Genomic DNA, 26,376 nt, shown 5'->3' with positions numbered 1-26,376 from the left:
ATTTAATTTCCTTTTCATTAGACATTGACCAGATTTTATCCACCTCATTCAATTCTAAAGAGGTGGATCTATTGCCGATGCCAGTTCCTTTCACATGTCTTTACCTAATGTAGGCTGTGCTAAAGATCACATGTCTTTACCTAATGTAGGCTGTGCTAAAGATCACATGTCTTTACCTAATGTAGGCTGTGCTAAAGATCACATGTCTTTACCTAATGTAGGCTGTGCTAAAGATCACATGTCTTTACCTAATGTAGGCTGTGCTAAAGATCACATGTCTTTACCTAATGTAGGCTGTGCTAAAGATCACATGTCTTTACCTAATGTAGGCTGTGCTAAAGATCACATGTCTTTACCTAATGTAGGCTGTGCTAAAGATCACATGTCTTTACCTAATGTAGGCTGTGCTAAAGATCACATGTCTTTACCTAATGTAGGCTGTGCTAAAGATCACATGTCTTTACCTAATGTAGGCTGTGCTAAAGATCACATGTCTTTACCTAATGTAGGCTGTGCTAAAGATCACATGTCTTTACCTAATGTAGGCTGTGCTAAAGATCACATGTCTTTACCTAATGTAGGCTGTGCTAAAGATCACATGTCTTTACCTAATGTAGGCTGTGCTAAAGATCACATGTCTTTACCTAATGTAGGCTGTGCTAAAGATCACATGTCTTTACCTAATGTAGGCTGTGCTAAAGATCACATGTCTTTACCTAATGTAGGCTGTGCTAAAGATCACATGTCTTTACCTAATGTAGGCTGTGCTAAAGAGGCCTGTGTTCCAGAAGCAGCCCAGCACGCTCCATCTGAAAGCCCGTGAGAGGATGTTTGTTCCAGGCTGGTTCTCTCCCTCAGCCTCCTCTCACAGAGCCCTGCCCCTCCACCTCCCACCACTACAAGGCCAGCTCAAGGCTGAGGTCAGTCACGCACTGTCTCTCTCTCTCTCTCTCTCTCTCTCTCTCTCTCTCTCTCTCTCTCTCTTTCTCCATCTCTCCCTCTCTCTCTCTCTCTCTCTCTCTCTCTCTCTCTTTCTCCATCTCTCCCTCTCTCTCTCTCTCTCTCTCTCTCTCTCTCTCTCTCTCTCTCTTTCTCCATCTCTCCCTCTCTCTCTCTCTCTCTCTCTCTCTCTGTCTCTCTCTCTCTCTCTCTCTCTCTCTTTCTCCATCTCTCCCTCTCTCTCTCTCTCTCTCTCTCTCTCTCTCTCCCTCTCTCTCTCTCTCTCTCTCCATCTCTCCCTCTCTCTCTCTCTCTCTCCCTCTCTCTCTCTCTCTCTCCATCTCTCCCTCTCTCTCTCTCTCTCTCTCTCTCTCTCTCTCCATCTCTCCCTCTCTTTCTCTCTCTCTCTCTCTCTCTCTCTCTCTCTTTCTCTCATATATATATATATATATATATATATATATATATATATATATATAGGGGTGTCACGATAGCCTAGGTAAACCCAGCCCCCACGTGACCTGCTCTCTCAGTTCCCAGTCACTCACATAGTGACTGAGAACAGGTCTGAGAGCAGGTCACGTGGGGGATGGGTTTTAGTCTAGCAGAAAGGGCCCTCAGATTTTGAGACACCCCTACCCGAGGTAGAACAAATGCCAACAATGTTTTTTCTTATCTTTAGGGTGTCCCATTAATGAAATTGATTCTTGTAGTCAGGGATCCAGTCACCCAAAATTTGAGAGGACCTGACATGGCATGCTATACTTTTTGTTTGTGTTTTAGCTATTAGTTTGGACATTAAGGTTCACTGAATGAGAGGTCTGCTCTGCCGGAAACCTCGCGAAAAAAAGTTGTGGCTATTTTTGGATATGAAGCCTTTATTTTTTGACCGAAAAATGTGAAAGAGGTTTTTTTCCTCAAAGTCCTCTGTGGGTTGCGTAGGCTGTCAATAAATTCATCCCAGGTACACAGAACATGTGTGTTGACAACACCAAGTTAAGAAATACACTTACAAAACCTTTCCAAATGATTTATAGCCATTTTCTATTACAAAAAAGCACTCGTTTTTTGAATTTTCTCCATTATTTTCATCTTTACTTTGTTAGTAAGCAATTATATCCTGAAATATGACATCAGCCAATGTGTCATTCTGTTCAGCAGATATATTAGTCGTTCCACACTAAAGATTATTAAAATCAACCCAAAATCAATGGAGCTGTGGTGATTTTATTACCTTTATGCTCGAAATTCCTTGAGACATGTTTTTAGTTTTAACAAAACCCTGTACCCCAAAGACAATACTTGTAACACAAGAAATTCAAAACAACAAAATGATTTTAATCACAAAATGTACACTGGATGACAAGCCAACAAAACAATTATTGTTATACAGCTTAATTTGGATAGATTGTGACCAGTATCTAGAAAACATTAAATTAAACATTAGCTGAACAAAATGATTGAACACAACACATTAAAAAAGAAAGAAAAAAGACTGGCAACAAGGTCTATAATATAACAAAATTAACTTTGCAATGAACAAAATAACTCAATCACTGTCACTGTCTTCAAGTGTGACAAATAACTCAATCACTGTCACTGTCTTCAAGTGTGAGTTCAATCGTTGAACATTTGTTGGGGTCCCCAGTGCAGAGACATGCGATGACACACTTGACATTGGCTCTCACACAAGAGCATCCTCGGGCACACATGCTTTTCTTGCAGTGACAGTATTTGGTGTGTTTGAATTCTGCAGGTTTTGCCTCCTTCAGCATCATGGTTGCCATCAGCTTACCACTGATGAGCTCTCTGCCGAAGTCAGTGGCAACAGGGTAGGTTGGTTGAGACATGTGTGCTCGCTTGCATACAGCCAACTGATGCAGGGCTCGGCGAAGATGTAACTGGAACGAAGGCATCTTCGGTAGGTGGAAGGCAATGCATGTCTCCTTTGATATTGCCAAAGAGATGGGCTCGCAGTGCATCCAAATTACCACTGAAGTCACTCCTCTCATACAGTGACACCATGTACCGCCCAGCCGCTGTCACAACATCTTCTTTAACATCCAGGCTTTCCCCAGGGTTACCGTATCTGCACAGGGGCAGAAGGTCTTCCAGGTGATCAACGGCAGTTTTGTAGGCGTGCTTTTTTCCTCTTCTGTAGAGCTAGCTGTAGAGATAGCTCACTGTATCACAGCACAAGCTCAAGGATCTGGGACTAAACACAGCAATGTGTGACTGGATCCTGGACTTTCTGACAGACCGCCGCCAGGTGGTGAGAGTGGGCAACCTCACCTCCCCACTGACCATCAGCATAGGAGTGCCCCAGGGATGCGTCTCCAGCCCCTTCTGGTATGACCTCTACACCCACGACTGCGTGGCGACTCAAACCTCGAACACCATCGTGAAGTTTGCAGACGACACAGAGGTCGTGGGGCTGATCTCCAGGAGTGACGAGACGGCCTACAGAAAGGAGGTGGAGGCCCTGGAACAATGGTGCCAGGACAACCACCTCTCTCTAAATGTCTCCAAGACCAAGGAGATCATTGTAGACTACAGGAGGGGGGCGCACCCCCCCCCCCCAATCACCATCAATGGCACAGTGGTGGAAAAGGTGGACAGCTTCAAGTACCTGGGAGTCAACATCCACCAGGACCTGACATGGGCCAGCCACACCGACACTGTTGTCAAAAAGCCCAACAGCGACTACACGGACTGACGCCTGAAGAAATTTGGGCTAAGGCCAAAAATCCTCAGGGACTTCTACAGAGGCACCATTGAAAGCCTGCTGACTGGCTGCTTCACCACCTGGTACGGGAACTGTACCACCATGGACCGCAGGGCACTAAGAAGAGTGAGGCGCGTGGCCCAGCACGTAACAGGATGTGAGCTGCCAGAACTGCAGGAACTGTACAATCAGCGGTGCCTCAGGAGGTCCCTGAAGATCATCAAGGACACATACCACCCCCACAACAGCCTGTTCTCCCTGTTACCCTCAGGGAGGAGATACAGGGTCCCAAAAGCACGAACAAATCACCTGAGGGACAGTTTCTTCCCACACGCCACGAGACTCCTTAACACACACAAATAAACAATCATGTAGCAGCTGCTACCATTACATATGATAATTATGCCTATGTTATTTGCACCTGTGCAAACAGAATGTTTAATTATGTTTTAAGGTGTCTACGCTAGAAAAGAAAAGGAAAAGTTTACTGTTATTGCTTGTTGTTCTCTTGTTTTACTGCATCTATATGCATGTATGTTTTTGCACTGTTATACTGTTATTTGCACTATGTTGTAACGTAATGTTGTAAGAATTTCACACGTGATACTTGTACTACGGAGTGACAATAAAAATCTTGAATCTTGAATCTTGAATCCAGTCAGTATGTAGGTGCTGAGAAGCATGGAGGAAAGATCTGCAGCTTGAACATCATAGTTCACTGCCAGGGCTCTGCGATTGCATCTTCTTTACCCACAGCTCCTGCAGGCCATCCATGTAATTTTCCGTGATCCTGGTCGCACTGTTCTGTTAAAAGCAGATTGTCAGGTTGAGCTTCCAGAACTATCCTGTGAGAAGCATGAGGAGGCAGATACCAGGATGTTTGCCCACATTGCATACTCATTACAACATCTGCACCACAAACGGGCTGTAGTGGTGGCTACTGACACAGACGTGATCATGATGTGCATACTACATTGCACACATGGATGGCCTGCAGGAGCTGTGGGTAAAGAAGATGGATATCTACCTGCTCATGCAATCGCAAACGCCCTGGCAGTGAACAATGATGTTCAAGCTGCAGATCTTTCCTCCATGCTCCTCAGCACCTACTGACTGGATGTGACACAGTGAGCTATCTCTACAGAAGAGGAAAAAAGCACGCCTACAAAACTGCCGTTGATCACCTGGAAGACCTTCTGCCCCTGTGCAGATACGGTAACCCTGGGGAAAGCCTGGATGTTAAAGAAGATGTTGTGAGAGCGGCTAGGCGGTACATGGTGTCACTGTATGAGAGGAGTGACTTCAGTGGTAATTTGGATGCACTGCAAGCCCATCTCTTTGGCAATATCAAAGGAGACATGCGTTGCCTTCCACCTACCGAAGATGCCTTCGTTCCAGTTACACCTTCGCCGAGCCCTGCATCAGTTGGCTGTATGCAAGCGAGCACACGTCTCAACCAACCTACTCTGTTGCCACTGACTTCGGCAGAGAGCTCATCAGTGGTAAGCTGATGGCAACCATGATGCTGAAGGAGGCAAAACCTGCAGAATTCAAACACACCAAATACTGTCACTGCAAGAAAAGCATGTGTGCCCGAGGATGCTCTTGTGTGAGAGCCAATGTCAAGTGTGCCATCGCATGTCTCTGCACTGGGGACCCCAACAAAGGTTCAACAATTGAACTCACACTTGAAGACAGTGACAGTGATTGAGTTATTTCTCACACTTGAAGACAGTGACAGTGATTGAGTTATTTTGTTCATTGCAAAGTTAATTTTGTTATATTATAGACCTTGTTGCCAGTCTTTTTTCTTTCTTTTTTTAATGTGTTGTGTTCAATAATTTTGTTCAGCTAATGTTTAATTTAATGTTTTCTAGATACTGGTCACAATCTATCCAAAGCTGTGTAACAATAATTGTTTTCTTGGCTTGTCATGCAGTGTACATTTTGTGATTAAAATCATTTTGTTGTTTTGAATTTCTTGTGTTACAAGTATTGTCTTTGGGGTACAGGGTTTTGTTAAAACTAAAAACATGTCTCGAGGAATTTCGAGCATAAAGGTAATAAAATCACCACAGATCCATTGATTTTGGGTTGATTTTAATCATCTTTAGTGTGGAATGATTATAATATCTGCTGAAAAGAATGACATATTTGCTGATGTCATATTTCAGGATATAATTGCTTACTAACAAAGTAAAGATGAAAATAATGGAGAAAATTCAAAAAACGAGTGCTTTTTTGTAATAGAAAATGGCTATAAATCATTTGGAAAGGTTTTGTAAGTGTATTTCTTAACTTGGTGTTGTCAACACACATGTTCTGTGTACCTGGGATTAATTTATTGACAGCCTACGCAACCCACAGAGGACTTTGAGGAAAAAAACCTCTTTCACATTTTTCGGTCAAAAAATAAAGGCTTCATATCCAAAAATGGCCACAACTTTTTTTCGCGAGGTTTCCGGCAGAGCAGACCTCTCATTCAGTGGACCTTAATGTCCAAATGAATAGATAAAACACAAAAAAAAAGTATAGCATGCCATGTCAGGTTCAACCCATTTTCTTGAGCTTTTGGGCCTGTGGATCCCTGACTATTGGCAAATTTTATTTTTGGGGAAAAAATGTTTTTTTGGTTGTTCTTTAGAACTACCCCGATCCCTGAAAAAGAGCCAAATTAGGCCCGTCCGAATAGGGTAAAGGTGACAAAAAAGCTCATACCTTGAGAATGCTCACTCTTTTCCTCATCAGATTTGCTGAGGTATGAACCAGGTGGCTGCCCTACATCACCAAATAGTCAGAAAATTATTTACCTAAAAAGATCATGAATTATAGTCCTGTAAATATAGCTTTAGTTTAGGCGGAAATTGTACTTTGTGGTGATAAGAACAGGACTCCATCACTTTTCTCTCATTTATCAGAAAAACAGAAATCCCTGAAAAATATACCATTACTGAATTGTCTAGGGTGCTATTGAACACTAACCAGTAGTTGTATGGAGATATCTGGTACCGTTCTATTGCAAATGAGATTTCTTTAGACATAGCCCTGCCTTTTCTCTGAAACAGTCAAAATTCCGAATGGGGGGATAAGTGGTATACTTCTAATAATAATAATTTTATTTGATGACACCTTTCAAAACACCCAAGGTCATTGTACAGTGCATAAGAGAGACATACCATTCTAAAAGATCATACATAAAAACAACAGGCATGGCAAACACCAGCATCATTAAAATACGACGAGCATAGATATAAGAAAAGACAGGAGATAAACACGGCAGGCGAATAACAGATTAAGTGCTGTATATGATTAAAGTGAGTAGGCCAATTTGTACAGGTGGGTTTTGAAGTGGGATTTGAATGTGGTGATGAAGTCAGACTGTTGGGTGTGTGGGGGCAAGGAGTTCCAGAGTCTGGGTGCAGAGCAGCTGAAGGCCCTAGCACCCATGGTACTGAGGCGAGAGGTGGGGACGGTCAGGAGGCCAGCTGAGGAAGAGCGTAGGGAGCGGGAAGGGGTGTATTCCTGGAGGTCAGAGAGATGGGTGGGTGCTAGGTTGTGTAGGGCTTTGTAAATGAGCAGAAGGTTTTTAAAGTCAATCCGGTAGTGAATGGGAAGCCAGTGGAGTTGAATGAGAACAGGGTGGTCAGATGATTTAGTGCGGGTGATGATCCAGGCATTTGGAGTCTGTTGAGCAATTTGGTGGGTAGGCCAGAGAGAAGAGAGTTGCAGTAATCAATCTGGGATGTAAGAAATGTGTGGATGAGGACTTTGGTGCTGTATTGGGACAGGGATGGGCGGAGTCTGGAGATGTTGCGGATGTGGAAGAAAGCAGACCGGGTGATGTTTTTTATGTGGGGTGCAAAGGAAAGCGTGCTGTCCAGAATGACGCTGAGGCTGTTGACTTGGGTGGAGAAGGGAACAGGGAAGCTGTCAATGATGATGTTTGGGGTGGTGGTGTTATGAGCTTTTGAGAGGGTGTTTTTGGAGCCGATGAGCAAGGCCTCGGTTTTACTGGCGTTTAACTTCAGGAACTTCCTGCTCATCCAGCTCCTGATGTCCTGGAGGCAGGCAGTGAGGGAGGTGGGAGGAAGAGTGGTGGTGGGTTTGGTGGAGATATAGACCTGGGTATCATCGGAGTAGCAGTGAAACCGGACACCATGGTGTCGGAGGATTTTACCCAGGGGGAGGAGGTAGGTGATGAATAGGAGTCGACCCAATACTGACCCCTGGGTCAAACGGCAGAACACCCGGACGTGTGGTTCCCTAGTTGGACAAACTGTTGTCTGTCGGTGAGGTAGGATGCAAACCAGGGAATTGCAACACCAGTGATTCCAATGTTCGCCAGGTGCTCCAGAAGTAGTGGGTGGGAGATGGTATCGAAAGCAGTGGAGAGGTCAAGGAGGATGAGGATGGTGAGGAGTCCAGAGTCAGCTGCACGGAGGAGGTCGTTAGTTATTTTTACCAGGGCTGTTTCAGTGCTGTGATTAGGGCGGAAACCATATTGAAATGGTTCGTGGAGGTTGTTTGAGTGGAGGTGGGACTGGAGTTGGGCAGCAACCACCCTCTCAAGAGTTTTGGAGATGAAGGGGAGGTTGGAGTTGGGACAGTAGTGGTTCAGGTCAGATGGGTACTGTGGCCCATAAGTTAAGAATGCCCACTCTGATGGTCATCATATTTGGAGAGGGAAATACCAGGTGGCTGAACTACATCACCAAATAGTCAGAATGTGGGTAACCCAATAAATAAAGTTCATCAAAATTACAAGCCTCTAAAACATAGAAATACAAGGTGTAAATATTGGAAGTTTGCTGGAAACTGGAACATTAATCCAAACTATAATAAATCAGTAGTATCTCCTGTCTTGACATGATGAAATAATACAAGTATAATCGTAATAATAATACATTTGTTTTATGGTAGCCCCAAATCTCAGTGCTTCATTTCATTTCATAAACAAAAACAGGAGAACAGACTAGAAAACAAAATAACCAAGGCAAAAATAAAACAGAACAGAGGAATAAAAAGTGACTGCTCGTTAGACCTGGTATATGGACACTTGTTTCACAGCCAAAGTCCAAATATCCAAAAATGAAATACAGTATCAGCCCTTTGTTGAACGTATTATGACCGTACCAGATTATTGTGCCAGTGTTTGGGAGTCTGGGGCACATTCACAAGCTTATACTCCATGGACTGCAGGCTTGCAAAAGACTGATGCAAACAAAACTGTGTAAATATTGTTCAGTCTGTAGGCAGCCTGTCTATCTGGAGACAATCATGTTTAATATATCCTTAGTATCATTGTCCATTTGTCAAATTAAGCTATCACAATGTTAAATGTTTTCCTCTTCTGTGTATCATATTGTAACCTTTTTCCCAAGTATTTGGATCTTTCATTGTTGCTGCGCGTACATAAGATGTGTTTCAGTGAGAGGTCAAGTATATAGATACTAGAATGTCAAATGTCAGGTTCCTCAGAGACGTTTGGGGACACATTTTGACATTCTACACACCAGGTACAGAACTCCATACAGAGGAGGCCAACAGAGAGGCACTGGCACTTTTCTTAAATAGGACTGGTTTAATGGCTCCATCTCTGACAATCCATCCCTTGCCGATAGGACTCCATAAAAGGGGTTTGGGCATGTGACTGTGACACCATATCGCTGTCTGATACAGTACATTGCTCTTTGCACATGTTGTGCAAATTCATCCTCTGTTGGTGGCAGGTTTGCAGAGGCTGCATATGTTGTTGATGCAATTATGAACCTCAGTTCATCCAAGTTTGTGCACATCAGTCCATTTTCCTTTTTCTTTTTTCTGTAAAGCAGAAGTGCAAATTCTCTTGCTACTGGCAAAGACCCTTCCAAGCTGAAAGAGTCCAAAATGGGCCAGATCTTTGAGCTCACTGAGATGGGTCTTGAGTTTGGTGAATGCTGTTGTCTTTCCTATTCTATACAAACTACTTGTTGTGTCACAGTCAGTGAGTGCATGACATGCTGATAGACAGCAAGAGCAATGTATCAGACAGTGATATGGTGTCACAGTCACATGTCCAAACCCCTGTTATGGAGTCCTATCGTCAAGGGATGGATTGTCAGAGATGGAGCCATTTGACCAGCTCTATTTAGGAAACCCCCAGCACCTACAGAAGTGAGAGACATTACTTACTTGTATTGCAAAGATGCAAACTGTGGAGAGAGTGGAAAGGGCCAGTGCCTCTCTGTTGCCCTTCCAACATCTTATATACGCGCAGCAACAATGCAAGATCCAAATACTTTGGAAAAATGTTACAATATGATACACAGAAGAGGGAAGAATGTAACATTGTGATAGCTTAATCTGACAAATGGACAATGATACTAAGGATACAGTATATTAAACATGATCGTCTCCAGAAAGACAGGCTGCCTCCAGACTGAACAATATTTAGACAGGTTTGTTTGCATCACTCTTTTGCAATCCTTACAATTGCAGTCCATGGAGGATAAGGTTGTGAATGTGCCCCAGACTCCCAAACACTGGCACAATAATCTGGTTGGGTCATAATACGCAACAAAGGCCTGATACTTTGGCTGTGAAAAAAGTGTCCATATACCTGGACAAAAAAGCAGTCACTTTTTATTTCTTTGTTCTGTTTTATTTTTGCCTTGGTTATTTTGTTTTCTAATCCGTTTTTCTAGTCTGTTTTTGTGATTGTGTATTATGATTACTATTATACTTGGATTAATGTTCCAGTTTCAATAAAACTTCCAATATTTACACCTTGTATTTCTATGTTTTATGGTAAATGGTAAATGGCCTGCATTTATATAGTGCTACTGCTTTACAATCAGTAGGTACATTCACCCATTCATACACCGATGGCGGCAGGCTGCCACGCAGGGTGCTGGCACACCATCCGGAGCAATTGGGGTTCAGTATCTTGCCCAAGGACACTTCGACATGCAGACTGGAGGAGGTGGAAATCGAACCACCGACCTCTTTTATCCAAAGCGATTAGTGGACGACCTGCTCTACCTCCTGAGCTACAGCCGCTCCAGGTGGTTTGTAATTTAGATCAACTTTATTTTATTGGTTTACCCACATTCTGACTATTTGGTGATGTAGTTCAGCCACCTGGTATTTCCCTCTCCAAATATGATGACCATCAGAGTGAGCATTCTTAACTTATAGGCTATTATGCCACTTCACTTATCCCCCATTCAGAATGACCTAATTTGACAGTTTCAGAGAAGAGGTAGTAGGTCTATGTCTAAAGAAATCTCATTTGCAATAGAACGGTACCAGATATCTCCATACAACTACTGGTCAGGTTTCAATAGCACCCTAGACAATTCAGTAATGGTATATTTTCCGGGGATTTCTGTTTTTCTGATAAATGAGAGAAAAGTGATGGAGTCCTATGTTCCTATCACCACAAAGTACAATTTCCGCCTAAACTAAAGCTATATTTACAGGACTATAATTCATGATCCTTTTAGGTAAATCATTTTCTGACTATTTGGTGATGTAGGGCAGCCACCTGGTTCATACCTCAGCAAATCTGGTGAGGAAAAGAGTGAGCATTCTCAAGTTATGGGCTTTTTTGTCACCTTTACCCTATTCGGACTGGCCTAATTTGGCTCTTTTTCAGGGATCGGGGTAGTTCTAAAGAACAACCAAAAAAACATTTTTTCCCCAATTTTTTTTTTTGCCAAGAATCAATTTAATTAATGGGAGACCCTAAAGATAAGAAAAATCATTGTTGTCATTTGTTCTACCTCGGGTAGGGGTGTCTCGAAAACTAAAGCCTTTTTTGAGGACTTGCTGCTAGACTATTTACCCAGGCTAGTGTCACGATACCCTCAGTTCACGATACGATACAATACACGATATTGCGTTCACGATAACCATACGATACAATATTTATTCATTTTTTACAAAACTTGAATAATGAAAATATATGACTGGAAAAATAGTCTTTTATTTGAAATACACAAAATGCAAAACAAATGCTGTTGTTAGAAATTGTTATTATAATAACTAGAAAACAACATGGACGATAAGGCTTATCTTGCAATATAATGTGTCACACTGTCACAAACTAACTGTTGCATGGTAATGGTAAAAGAAAAATAAACTATACAATCTATATCTTAAATAACTTACGCAGGCCACGAGCTGTGTTTGTGTAGGGGCTAGTATCTTCACATTTAACTGTCATCCTCTAAGATGATTCCTCTTCAATTCATTCTCAGACTGCACTGCATGTTAAGCGTTGCACAGCGTTAATTGACAATTTAAATTAACGTTACTCTTTCTTTAATCAATCCAACACATGCCAGAGAAATGGTTTCACAACAGGAGTACAGAGCTGCATCGCCTAATGACAGATATTATGCGCACATTAGATGCATTCAGAGCCAGATTCATGTGTAGGCTGCATTGATTAACTGCTTACACGACATGTTGTGCCCGTGGAAACAATGGCACGACAACTAGTTCATTTCAGACTAGGTCTTTACAGATTAGGGGAGATATCTCGCCTGCGTGCCACTTGGACCGGCGGCAGTGGCGTGCCTGACCAAGTTGGTGCCCTAGGCAAGATTTTTGCTGGTGCCCCCCCCCCCAACAATCTGAGGGGGCGAACTTTTGGCGGCACACGAAGTGCGGCGCGAAAAAATGTTTGGGGGGTTGGAAGTAGTGCTGCACGATTAATCGAATCGCAATCGCAATCGCGATGTCAGCACGTGCGATTACGGTACATAACCGCAAAAGTGTGCGTTTTTCTTTTCTTTTTCCCACGTCTTTTTGAGTGTGTGTGTGTGTGTGTGAGAGCCTCCTCTAAACTAACGTTACACGTGGCAGCAGCAAACACACGTTTCTCTGCCATCACACTGGGCATCAATACTAGCGGGAGACTTCTCCCATGCACTCCCGCAAATAAGTAATGTTATGTGCAGCAAGGTTACATATTATCTACCGAGAGGGCGAGAGAGAACATCCATGATCGCTAACAGCAAGCTATGCTAATAACTAGCTAGCCGTTCGTTCAGAAACGCATGTAAACAGCCGTGTGATCAGTGAGAATGTCAGTAAAATAAGGAGAGAGCTGCAGGTGCTTATGCAGAACTAGTGCGCGATTAAGTACACAGTGGGGATGACCCGCTGTGATGAAGAATATAACGAGATTAACAAGGTTGATAGCAAAACACTGTCGCAGCTGCCAGCACTGGCAGCATCACCTCCAGGCTAGCTAACTAGCCTGTCACATGACGCCTTCATGGTCCCTCGTTAAAAGTCTGCAGATGCACGTTCTCACCTCTCTCTCTCAAGAAGCGTCACGTGAGTGTGGCGTTTAAGGCCATCTGTCGCTACAAAATAAATAAACGGGGTGTATCATTCATTAGTATTGCTGGACAGACATGTAACTAACTTTGCAACTTTGCTGAGCCATCTTCTATGTGCTGTAACACAGTGCAGTTTCTATTTGACTGGTGTTTCTTTTTTACATGTTTGGGACAGGCAAATGTCTCAAAATGTTTTATTTTTTTGTAAAGATAATTTAATTTCAAATTGTTTTATTTTTTTAGTTTTAATATATTTTAAATTGTAACATATTTCATGTATTTTAGTCTGTGATATGTGAAACCGTGGTATTTTTGTCCAAGGTTATCATACCGTCAAAAACTCATGCCGGCACATCCCTAGATACCTCTTGTTTATTATATCGCAATCACAATCGCAATCGCAATATTGTCCACCATAATCGCTAATCGCACCTTTTCCCCAAATCGTGCAGCACTAGTTGGAAGCCAGATTTAGAGGAATATCTAATTTTAAATTAATAGCCTGAGCAGGTGTAACCATAAGGCTATTGATTTAGAGGAATATCTCATTTTAAATTAACAGACTGAGCAGGTGTAACCATAAAGCTATTTTCCAAACTGCTCAGCCTCCTGGAAAGATCCATAATCACCAGACTAAGTAAATTGCTAATGTTAAGAAACCCAGGTAAAGACTTCAGCACCACTTGAGACAGGATGGTCTCATAGCTAATGTTTCATTAACAGTATCTTCCCATCCCTCCTCCAGAACCAGTGGGCCCAGAACACGGTGTCCACCCCGGGTCAGAACACGGTGTCCACCCCGGGTCAGAACACGGTGTCCACCCCGGGTCAGAACACGGTGTCCACCCCGGGTCCCTTTCCCCCAAAACACCCACTGTCCTCCAAGAAGAGCAGTCGGTCGTCCTCCATCCTCCACCCCCGCTCCGCCTCTCCTGCCCTGCCCCGCCCCCGCTCCGCCTCTCCTGCCCTGCCCCGCCCCCGCTCCGCCTCTCCTGCCCTGCCTGCTAACGTGCTGCACTTCGGCTGTGCTGAGGAAGTGTGTGCCGCCAACATCAGCAGACCTCCAGACATCGTCAGAATCATCCGCAACAACCCCCACCTAGGCTCCCTCTACATGATCTCCACAGTGCCCAAGTCTTCAATCCAGTACAACCCATTTAACCTCAAGTAAGCTTTACAATTTGAGAGACAAGATACCTTATTCTAACCTCACGTCACCAGGCTCTTCTCAGGGAGAAAGAGCCTGGTCTCCGTTTACAAGGGATTTTGTCAAGTGACCATGGTATAAGCGGGATAATCAACTCCTAGGTGTGCAGGTGTGCATTAAACAATTTCACTGCACTTTGATGAGCCCTTACATATTGTTTGATGATCTCTTAGGGGTGGCCAAACTGTTTTGGTTGTGGGCCTCATACAGAAAAATATAAGGAGTCGCGGGCCAAACAGTATTAAGCGCGGCAGTTTTCGCAGAAAGAAATTGGACCAGAAAACCCATGTGCCATCAAAAAATGTATTTCTACCTAAATAAATATATCACACATAATTTTATTGATGTGCTCACCTACATTACAATGGGTATTTCTGTATGTTTTCAAATGTTCTTTTCCTGTGCCAGCAGGTTAAGACAGAGATAATTTAACATAACATTAGTATAGTATTAAACATTCATTCAGTATTAAAAATGTTTAAAAATAAATGCACCAGGTCAGAGTACTCGAGTATAAACCATTTTCAATGGTTTTAAATTGAAAAAACGAAATGTGGGAATCAGTTTATTTGTTTTTGTTTTTCCGTTTCTTTTTCTTTATTTTTTTGTTTTTCCGTTTTTTTCCTGTTTTTGTTTGTTCGTTTTCGTTTTAAACTTTAAAACAGAAAAACGGAAAAACATTTTTAGCACAAAAAATAAATAAAAAATAAATCCTAAATTCATGGCGGCCCACTTAAAAACGGACAGCGGGCCGCAGTTGGCCCGCGGGCCATAGTTTGGCCACCCCTGCCTTACATTGTTTGATGAGCCCTTACATATTGTTTGATGGTCCCTTACTTATGGCACAGTAAGACTTGTTTTCTCCATCAGGATCGTAATGTACGAGCACACCAACAAGAAGGACTACTTCATAATCAGCCCCAACGGCGTGACGTCGGTGTGTGATTATGTGCATGACTTTGTGCCCCTGGAGCGCTGGGAGCAGGAGTACCAGGACCACTGCAGCTTGAGACGCATCCCTTTCTTCACGCTCTTCAGGAAGTGGAAAGCCTTCGGCGTCTGGCGCGCCAACGTCCGCTCCAAGAGGGCCGACAGGAACAGGAATGCTCTGCAGCGCCATCTGTTTATTGTCAATGAGGTCTGTGTTTGTGTGCAAGCATCTATGTAACTGAGATGCAGCCTTTACTGCCGAATCGTGCTCCAGTCCATTTGTATTGGGAACTAGTAGGAATATCCCAGTTGAGTGATGTCAGACCCGAGGTCACCGCGTTCCAGTAAACAGTCAAGGATCCAGCCAGGGTTAGCTCTAGCCAGGCTAGCCATCGTTAGTACAGTAATAACAGTTGATAACGCATTACGCTGTATTTTGCGCATACAAACATGTCCACACAGATAGAATTGAGACAGTGCTGTTATTGTGTGTATGATGGATTTAACGAGACACAAATAAGACAGAAGGAAAGGAAAGCCGAGGTCAGGTGACGTCACAGGGGGTTCCTGACCTTTGAACTGTGAGATTTCTAGTTCCCAATAGAAATGGAGCAGGGCATCATCAGTCTTTGGCCTTGAAGGTGGTGTACTATACAATTATTTTAACTCATTTTCCTCATGAGAGACACTCTTTGTGGTTTAAAACGATTGTGTGTGTGTGTGTGTGTGCGTGTGTGTGTGTGTGTGTGTGTGTGTTTGTATGTGTGTGTGTGTGTCATGCAGTCTCTCCGTCCTGCACTGATTGACATCAGGGCGATGTGTTCTGGGATCAGTGACTTGGGCCTGTGCCACATGGAGATAAACCACACCTACACGCTGCACGAGTTCCAGGAGGCCCAATACAAACAAATAGAGAAGGTACGGGAACACACATGCTGCATTCCATTATAACTTGGAGGTTGGACATTCCCACTTCCTACTAAGAAAAATCCAAGAAAACAAATGAAAGTGTGGTAAATGGAGCGGTGTGCACAGTACTATGCGTGCGTAATGGGCATGGTTAGTTTGATCTGGTTCTGCTCAGCATGGAGACTCAGTGCTGCAAAGCATCCCTTTGAACTCATGTGCTTCTTCTTGTCAGATGTCGGCACACCTGGCCGAGTTTCAGAACCTGGTAAAGGAGGCGGCATTACGAGCTTGTCACAGCGCCATGCAGGAGGCCGGATACACACCTGACGACCACAAGCTGTCTCAACCACGTGTGTACACTGACTCATACTGTATGCCACACACACAAAGTATGTCAGTAATACTGTATTACAGTAACGGTTCACAGCAGGGGGGCGCCTGGGTAGTGTAGATGTGAGAAAAACCGGGGGTGGGGTGGGGTGGGGGACAGTTGACAGCAGTCAGTGACTGTCTGTGTGTGTGTGTGTGTGTGTGTGTGTGTGTGTGTGTGTGTGTGTGTGTGTGAGTGTGTGCGTGTGTGTGTGTGTGTGTGTGTTACAGAGAACCAACAGAATATGAGCTATATTGAAAAGATCAACAAGAAAAAACAGTGTAAACGCCTCACCTGGTGGGTACATTTATCTTTTCCCCTCTCAATCTCTCCTCTCTTTTATTTGACGTCTCCCATACATGCATACATCAACCAAAGCTCACCCCTCACCCTTGTGACCCCTCTCTCTCTCTCTCTCTCTCTCTCCATGTGTCTGTCAGCTTTGTGCGTCTGGTGGACTACCTGCTGGTGGACACCATGCACGCCCTGACGGTCAGCTCGTCGGCCCAGCTCCTGGCTGCTCTCAGGGAGCAGATCGACGGCACGCCCAGCCAGGACATCATCCAGAGCTGGAGCCGAGCTCAGGCCACCGCTACCCCTACTGACATGGAGAAGAAGGTATAAATATCATATCATACATAGAGAAATTAATCAATAAAAAGGTTGGGCAACGATTAGTCCATTAAAGCTGCATTCAGCGATGTTTCTTGTGTTAAAATAAGTGTTAAATGGCTCTATATTCTGACAGCAATCACTGAAATAGAGTGTTTGGTCAGTAACTTGTCCTCTATCCTGTAGTCCTGCATGCAGCGCGGATCTCCGCAAATATACATATATAATACATATATATATACATATATATAATACATATAGCCCTTTAAAGGCATCACGATCTGACCTTCCGTTTCCCAGAAAATGTCAACATTTCTCTGATTGGATAGTGGGAGGTCGACGCCCATTTTTATCTCCTTTTAATAACTAATGTAATATTGTTTCACTTCCATTCACTGAGCCTCCCCTGAAACTGCTTGGAAACTATACTGCATAATATATATATATATATATATATATATATATATATATATATATATATATATATATATATATATGTAAGGGATAATGTATAGTGAGGCGGTGATTACGGGGGAAATAATGACCGACAGGTGAATGATTGAGCCCGACGCGCAGCGGAGGGCTTAATGATTCACCTGAAGGTCATTATTTCCCAGTAATCACCGGCTTACTATACATTATCCCGCTTAGAACACGGCCTACAACTAAATCATTCAATAATCTGACAAAAATAATTATTCAAATAGATTTTTTAATAGCGTTTTCAACGACAAAGCGGTTTCATTCGTAATTGGCACACAAGACACCACAGCTGCAACTGGTTGGCCTAATTAGTAGTGTGTGCTGACAAAAGGCTCTTATCAACTGATTAATCCAGGTGTGGCAGAGCAGCGGTCGGTTGTCGAGAAATAATGACCGGTGAATCTTGTTGATTGACCAATCAGAATCGAGTATTCAAGAGAGCCGTGTTCTAATATATATATATATATATATATATATATATATATATATATATATATATATATATATATATATATATATATATATACTGTATATATATATATATATATATATATATATATATATATATGTCTTCTCTGTCATGTTGTGCTGTGGGGAAAATGTGATCGACATTTTTCACCATTTTGTGACATTTTATAGACCGAACGACTAATTGATTAGTCGAGGAAATGATCGACAGATTAATCGATAATTAAAATATTTGTTAGTTGCAGCCCTAAGGGCATCCATCCAATAGTATAGTAATAAAGACACCAAAGTTATTATCTCCACCATAAATCAAGTTCTCCAACCAGTACAAGCCAGATTTCAGTTTTGGTTTGTGTGTGCGTGCATGTCCGTGTGTGTGTGTGCGTGTGTGTCCGTGTGTGTGTGTCCGTGTGTGTGTGTGTGTGTGTGTGTGTGTCCGTGTGTGTGTGTGTGTCCGTGTGTGCGTGTCGTCAGTTTGTGGTGTCAGATGGCAGTTCAGCAGACGTCCCCGTCCTGCCCATGTTCCTCTGTGAGCTCATGCTGGACACAAACGCGCTCACCTACCAACCGTCTGTGGACAACTTCCAGGTCTGTGACCTTTCACCTCCAGGCCGTGATGTCATGAGCTCTTACACTCTAGCAGTTCTTTAATGTCCATCCATGTATTTCTGACCAGAGTTTGTGTGTGTTTTGTTTGTGTGTATTTGGTTCCTTCTTACAGGAGACTGTTGCAGAGATCATGGGACGCTTCCAAGAGACGGTGTTATCAGTTGACAAACTCGTTCCAGATCCCTGTTTTAATGCAGTCACACAGCCCATGATCAAAAACATGGTATTAAAAACCATCACCTATATAATATTATATTTATATAATATAATATATTATAGAAATATTAGGGCTGTCAATCTTCACTGGCCTCACGATTCAATTCGATTACGATTCATCTGTCAACGATTAAATTCGATTTGATTCCAGGATGCATCTCCATACAGCTCAAAGTATCTCAGCTAGTAAAGTATCATCATCCTCAACTTTCTATATTATTACTGCACATGGCTACTTTCTCCATCAATTAATGCAAGCAGTCAGATAAATATCAACTCCTTTTTTACTTAGAAAGTGCTTTAAAATATGAATGTCAACATAAAATTTAAACATAAACAATTCAACGATTCATCTGTCAACGATTCGATTTGATTCCACGTCCACATCGCGATGCATCTTAAAAACGATTCATTTTGACACTCCTAATAAATATAAAATGTTTGGTAGGTTTTACACTGAAATTGGTGTGTGTGTGTGTGTGTGTGTGTGTGTGTGTGTGTGTGTGTGTGTGTGTGTGTGTGTGTGTGTGTGTGTGTGTGTGTGTGTGTGCGCGCGTGTGCGTGCGCGCGTGGGTGTGCGGGTGTGCGTGTGCATGTGTTCCTGTGTGTTAAATTCCAGGATATGGAAGAGACCTGTGGAGATGGCCCCTGTCTGGAATCCATGCTAGAAGAAGACAAACACCTTCAAAGCATCAACCAAAACATCAAGGTCTCTAGACATAAACCATTCAGAGTTTGCTCACATATAACTTTTAATTTTGCAGCTGCGTGTTATTTCAACGATATCTTGAGAAGGTGGTCAGGCCTGGTTCTATCTTGAGAAGGTGGTCAGGCCCGGTTCTATCTTGAGAAGGTGGTCAGGCCTGGTTCTATCTTGAGAAGGTGGTCAGGCCTGGTTCTATCTTGAGAAGGTGGTCAGGCCCGCTTCTATGGGGATGCAAGAGCATGCATTGCACCCTCAGTTGAAATGTAAATCTGCAGCTGATAATGATCAGAGGCTGTAGCAGGCTCATTTTTAAAGCTAGAGTGAAGATACTGCTGTCATATGAAACATGAACACCTAAAGCCCCAGACACACCAAGTCAACAGTCGGCCGTCAACCATGTCTGGGGGTCTACAAGTAATCTGTTGTCTGCCTTGGTGCCTGGTTATGCAGAAGCCTACAAGTAATCTGTTGTCTGCCTTGGTGCCTGGTTATGCAGAAGCCTACAAGTAATCTGTTGTCTGCCTTGGTGCCTGGTTATGCAGAAGCCTACAAGTAATCTGTTGTCTGCCTTGGTGCCTGGTTATGCAGAAGTCTACAAGTAATCTGTTGTCTGCCTTGGTGCCTGGTTATGCAGAAGCCTACAAGTAATCTGTTGTCTGCCTTGGTGCCTGGTTATGCAGAAGCCTACAAGTAATCTGTTGTCTGCCTTGGTGCCTGGTTATGCAGAAGTCTACAAGTAATCTGTTGTCTGCCTTGGTGCCTGGTTATGCAGAAGTCTACAAGTAATCTGTTGTCTGCCTTGGTGCCTGGTTATGCAGAAGCCTACAAGTAATCTGTTGTCTGCCTTGGTGCCTGGTTATGCAGAAGCCTACAAGTAATCTGTTGTCTGCCTTGGTGCCTGGTTATGCAGAAGCCTACAAGTAATCTGTTGTCTGCCTTGGTGCCTGGTTATGCAGAAGCCTACAAGTAATCTGTTGTCTGCCTTGGTGCCTGGTTATGCAGAAGCCTACAAGTAATCTGTTGTCTGCCTTGGTGCCTGGTTATGCAGAAGCCTACAAGTAATCTGTTGTCTGCCTTGGTGCCTGGTTATGCAGAAGCCTACAAGTAATCTGCTGTCTGCCTTGGTGCCTGGTTATGCAGAAGCCTACAAGTAATCTGCAGTCTGCCTTGGTGCCTGGTTATGCAGAAGCCTACAAGTAATCTGCTGTCTGCCTTGGTGCCTGGTTATGCAGAAGCCTACAAGTAACCTGTTGTCTGCCTTGGTGCCTGGTTATGCAGAAGCCTACAAGTAATCTGCAGTCTGCCTTGGTGCCTGGTTATGCAGAAGCCTACAAGTAATCTGCTGTCTGCCTTGGTGCCTGGTTATGCAGAAGCCTACAAGTAACCTCTTGTCTGCCTTGGTGCCTGGTTATGCAGAAGCCTACAAGTAATCTGTTGTCCGTCAACATTTCCCTTCAGGAGTCCCTTCAGTTTGCCTTTGACTCGGCTAACGTTTACTCACGCACGTTTGAAGCCTTCCGACTGTCCTACAAGGAGAACGAGAGTCTGGATCTGGATGCACTGCGACAGCGTGATCACGGTCAGTGGTGGAAGGGTTACTTTTAAAACATTTTCCACTACAGATGAATACATGCCCTAAAATGTAGTTTGTAACATATTCCATGAGAGTAATCTATTTTTAAAGACAGTAACTGTATTCACTTTCCATAAACCTGGTTAGAAGTCTTTTATCGAAGGGAAAACAAAATGGAGACATTTAAAGCCCCTCCAGTGTATTTTGGCCTTTTTAAGGTATTTCATGCATTTCTGAGTAGGGGTGGGAATCGCTGAGTAGCTCACGATACGATATCATCACGATACTTGGCCCTCGATAACGATATTATCACGATACTGCGATACTGCGATAATCGATATATTGGAAGACGATACATCACGATACCTGTGTAACTGAAGAGAAAAAAATACCCCTAAAAGGCAAGAAGCAGGTATTATGTATTTATTAGCAGAATTGACATGAACTCTCTCAGAGTTCACTCACTCACTCATACCATTTTCGATACCACGGAGGAAAAGTTACACATTAAGTCTTTTTATTATTATTATTAAAACAAGAAAACCTATATAACCTACCTACCTATATAATTTCTAAAAGTAGATATTAATGATCAAACATTTCCATTCATGTAGCCTACAGTATTTATGTTTTTGTTTCAACTACAAACATAATAATAAACGTCAACTTGAAACTATGTTTCAACTACCACACACAGCATAATATTTTAGCCTGTTTATTAAAAAAAAAAAAATTTTTTTAAAATAAACATATCGATACTTGGTGCCAGTGTATCGATAACGTATCGCAAGTAAAAATATCGCGATACCGTGAGTATCGATATTTTGTCCCACCCCTATTTCTGAGTCATGTCCTGACCATGTTGATTAGCCACACTGTTTGCCAAATATTTTTGACAACTTAATTTTGTGCTCAAGTTCAAAAAGGTCAGTTAATTGCTAAAATATTAAGAGGACTTAAAACTCAATGGAACGCTATAGGCTAATCATATGACAATTTGATTCTGACTGAGGACGAGCTGGCATGTTAACGACCTAGCTAGCTGTTAGCTCCCTGCCTGCTGGCTATAAACATGTTTCGTTGGGCTCAAAACACTGAGTGGCCAAAACATTAGCTCATTAGCCCGTTTCCAGTCACAATCTTTCCAATAAGCCCATCAGCTTCGAAATCCGTTGGCCGGTTGTTGATGTCGCAACAATAATGCCATAGCACATAACTTGTGCTGTTTTTCTGGGCGTATCTCCTTGGTGCATAACACAGAATCAGATGACGTGTGTGACTATACAGCAGGCACTCATAGAACGTTGGAACGTTTGAAATAGAACACCAACCATTAAACAGGTAGAAAATCCTACTGGAGGGGGCTTTCAAAATATTTCTCAACAACAAAAGCATCAAGTTTAGTAACACATAGGGGTGTCACGGTACACAAAAGTCACGGTTCGGTACGTACCTCGGTTTCGGGGTCACGGTTCGGTACGAATATGGTAGAACGGAGAAAAAAAGCAACAAATCCCCCCAAAAAATTCCCTTTGAATTTTTCTGAATTCTGTGTTTTGCTTTTTACCCTCATTTTACCATCAGAAATAGTGTCTAATAAGTGGGAATGAATAAATGTCCACAATTTAATAAGATCTAGGCAATCCACACAAAAAGGTTTTACTCTAGAGCAGCGATTTTCAAAGTGTGGGGTGCGCCTCCCTCTCAGATGTGCATGTGGAGTAGCCTAATACATCCCACCCACCCACTCGGTGGCTTTCACTTTCCCAAGTAGGTTAACGTTATTGGATGCGAATTTTGTTTATCATAATGATTACGTTCGGTCATCATAATGGATTATTGGAACATGACAAGGAGTCATCCCCTCTTCCTCACCACATCTTGCTTGTCATCTCACACGATGTAAGTTGCTTGTTTACAAGTTAACAGCTTTGTCAGTGTTGTGTAACGTTTAGCCGCAACGCGCAACTATAAGGAAATAGTTAAAGGAAAGTCCTTTTTAGTTGCGTGTCGCTGCTACGTAACGTTACATTAGCAATCTTACCTCGTTGGCTTGATGTAGACAGAATTTGCAAAACAGCTTATCGCCTGAGTCATAAAAGTCATTAGGATACTGCTCTGAACTCGCTTTTTTGACGCCGGTAAAGGGGGGGCAGCTGGACGCTTCAATATTGTTGTGGTTTTGTGAAGTAGCATGGAAGCTACGGCTTGTAAACATGCTGGAGCGACCCCCGGTAATGTTTCCTCTCCACAAAACGTTCCATTCAGTGAACGCCGATTTCTATGGCCCTTGTGTTGTTTTCGTGCGTCTTCTCCTGTGACGTTTTTATGGCGTTCAAACAGCGTTTAGGTGCTTATACCACCACCTTCTGGATTCGACGTATTCGTCATGTCGCTTCACGCACCGAACCGTGACGCCCATACCGTGACTTCACGGGACGAATACACATACCACGACACCCCTAGTAAGTTAACACATGATTGGAACAGGCCTACCGCTATGCCTTTGTTAAATCTTTGCTCTAATAAGGAGGATATTTTGGTTTTCAAGTGAAGACATGTTGACTGCTTACAGGTGCTTCCTTCTTTGGAGAAAGACTGGAGAAATACCACCGGCAGTGTGACGAGGCCCTGGCCATCCAACCCAAGAGACACCTGGGCTTACTGCTGGTGGACACCACACAGCTCAAACACAAGCTGACAGCCTCCCCGCTCCGCTGTCTGGAGGTCAGGACAACACACACACACGCACACATGTGCGCACACCGCTGTCAGGTGAAAAGAAGCGGCTGGCAACTGCGCATGTCTCGGAGGAAGCATGGTGCTAGTCTACAGCTCTCCCCAGATCGGCAGAGGGTGGAGCAGCAACGGGGAAAATTGGACAAGTACAAATGGGGAGAAAAATGGTGTGGGGGAAACAGAGTCAACCTATAACAGATCTCATTCACCTTGCCATAAAAATGTCCACTGTCCTAATGTAACAAGGATCCTAATGAGGGCAACACTGTCCTATTGCAAGGCCAGTGAACCAACCAATTTCTCTTTGAGGCCTGACAAATCTGACAAAAGACCAGAAAAAGCAGTCACAGTAATTTTATGGAAGGGAAGAGCAACCCAATCAGAACAGTTAGGAGGTGGGCACTGATAGCCGACCCTGCCCTTTCATCCGACCCCGCCCCATTCCATATTCCGCAGCGAGGACCTTCTCAACCACCCTGGCACGTTCTCCATGAGAAGCGTCATGCCCATTGAAACTGAGGGGTAACTGCCCCCTCCAATTTGGGGGATTTTTGTTGTTTTTTTGTTGTTGCAAAATTCATGGCATGGCGCTCATTAGTAGTAGAGCATCAATCCCATTTTCAAACATGTGAAAATGATATGTTGTTAGTTATTATAGGCATAGTTTGCATAGCAAGTTAGTTAGCTACTTGTGCCAGGCACAAAATAAAATGAGATATTCCTTCAAGCGGTCAAAGGTCGCCCCCTCAGATTTCTGGCTTGCATGACGCCCCTGTTCTCCACTGCAGGTCATAAATGAGATGCTCCCCCTGCTGGCTAAGAGGAAGCTTGATTCCATCATCGCTGAGGCCCAGGATGCCCAGGCAAGACTGGAGTTCATCCCCTCTGCCACCACTGGCCTCGTCCACTCCCTCACGTCCCTCCATGAGATACAGGAGAGGGTAAGACACCGGCCTGCTGTTTATTGTAGGATGTTTGATTGGTGTGCCATGGGATTAAGCTCTTCTCAGCTCTACTCTCTTCTCTTCTCACCACTCCTCTCACCTCTCTTCTCTCTTCCCTTCTCTTCTGTTGACCCAGCTGTATTCTTTCCACTTCTCCCTCTAACCAGATGGATGTTCTGGAGGAGCAGCAGGAGACAGTATGTCAGATGTACAAGCTGATCAGCCTGTACTCTGTGCCCACTCCACCTGAGGACTTTGCCATCTTCACCACCCTGCACCCTTCCATCAACGCCATGCACAACGCCATCGAGAAGGCTGTGGCTGAGAGGGACTACAACATGGACAAGTTCTGCACCTTACTGCAGGAGGACATCGAGGAGTTGAACAGTGAGGTCACCAGCGTCAAGCTAAAGGCACAGGTACCTGGAGCAGTGATGGCACCTGGTGGCATCCTCATCCTCATAATCATATAAATCAAATGACTGTAGTGGGCTTGGCTTTTAAAGCCAGAGCGAAATGTCTGGTATGAGGCTAGAAGCCCTAAGCCTTAGGGCTAGGCTTAGGGATTGGATGAGCAGTTTTGAACCCACGTGTCTTTGAAAAAACAAGGCTTGTGATTGGGTGAGCCTGGCTCCCAGTAGGCCAACCCGTGGCACCGCCCATCCGTGGCACCGCGCATGGCGAGCATTTGTTTCATTCTGAGCCATGTCACTCAGGGACATAGATGTTTCAGTATCACTTTTGTGATGATAATACCATCTAATTACCAAAGTCATAAGCAGGTAATAGCTTGGTATTAACAATGAGTATATCTGGCTAATTAGAGTGAACTTAATGAATAGGTTAACAGGGGTAATAATGGGGAAATCTAATTTCATGGTCATATTAGATTAAACCAAACATCTAGAGACGTAGGGATTACCTGGAAACACTTCCCAGCTAGCAATCTGCCCCCTTTGATAGTGGACCAGTGTTAATACCAGGTTATTTCCTGGTTGTTACATGCTATTACCTCATTATTACTTCTTCATTATCACTATTACCCCCGCTATTATTCATTGTTTTCTAGCTGTAATGTAAAGTGCTACCGATGTTTCTACTCCATGTTGACTTGCTTGTCTCGTTGTGAATTTCCATGTGTAGGATCCTCAAATCCTGGACATCAATGCAGACTCCTCTGCAGTGCGTCTGCTGCTGGGTGAGATCCAGATTTCCCTGGATGAGTTGCAGGCCCAGGCCCTAACCTACACCTCCTACCAGAAGAACTTCAAGGTACTGTCATACTAGAGTGTAACCTACACCTCCTACTAGGGGTGGGCGATATGGCAAAATATCATATCACCATTTTTTTCAGGCAGGATCCCGATCCACAATCTTATCACAATTCTTTTTCATGTTGGTTAAAGACTATTTTGCAAGGTATTGAACAGTACTATTAGGGAAGAGTGATATGGACCAAAAATCATATCTGTGTATTTTTAGGCTGAATGGTGATACATATCTTGGTATTTTGTAGAAAGTGGACTAAATGTTCAGGTGTAAGTCAAAGCTACGTGTGTGATGTCACAAGCACTTTGAATGTGCATATAATGACTCAATGGGTAAAGACAAATA

The 26,376-nt window shown here is 43.4% G+C and overlaps 1 protein-coding gene across 1 annotated transcript in view; it reads left to right on the top strand.

Annotated features, from left to right (window-relative positions):
- Nucleotides 1-26,376, top strand: part of dnah6 (dynein, axonemal, heavy chain 6) — a gene marked incomplete at its 5' end in the record, with an annotated part of 137,910 nt that overhangs the window by 1,687 nt on the left and 109,847 nt on the right. Inside the window, 14 exons of the mRNA XM_083649338.1 lie at nt 762-920; nt 13,742-14,163; nt 15,074-15,341; nt 15,917-16,051; nt 16,275-16,396; nt 16,853-17,030; nt 18,450-18,563; nt 18,697-18,807; nt 19,420-19,509; nt 20,965-21,085; nt 23,655-23,806; nt 24,607-24,759; nt 24,930-25,181; nt 25,906-26,034. Of these exons, the coding sequence (XP_083505464.1) occupies nt 762-920; nt 13,742-14,163; nt 15,074-15,341; nt 15,917-16,051; nt 16,275-16,396; nt 16,853-17,030; nt 18,450-18,563; nt 18,697-18,807; nt 19,420-19,509; nt 20,965-21,085; nt 23,655-23,806; nt 24,607-24,759; nt 24,930-25,181; nt 25,906-26,034 (2,406 nt within the window). The remainder of the gene's footprint in view (nt 1-761; nt 921-13,741; nt 14,164-15,073; nt 15,342-15,916; nt 16,052-16,274; nt 16,397-16,852; nt 17,031-18,449; nt 18,564-18,696; nt 18,808-19,419; nt 19,510-20,964; nt 21,086-23,654; nt 23,807-24,606; nt 24,760-24,929; nt 25,182-25,905; nt 26,035-26,376) is intronic.

Source organism: Poromitra crassiceps (genome assembly GCF_964638095.1).
Source record: "Poromitra crassiceps genome assembly, chromosome: 13".
NCBI classification, from domain to species: Eukaryota; Metazoa; Chordata; class Actinopteri; order Beryciformes; family Melamphaidae; genus Poromitra; species Poromitra crassiceps.
Note: the sequence above shows the minus strand (reverse complement) of the source record. Positions and strands in the feature narration are given on the sequence as shown.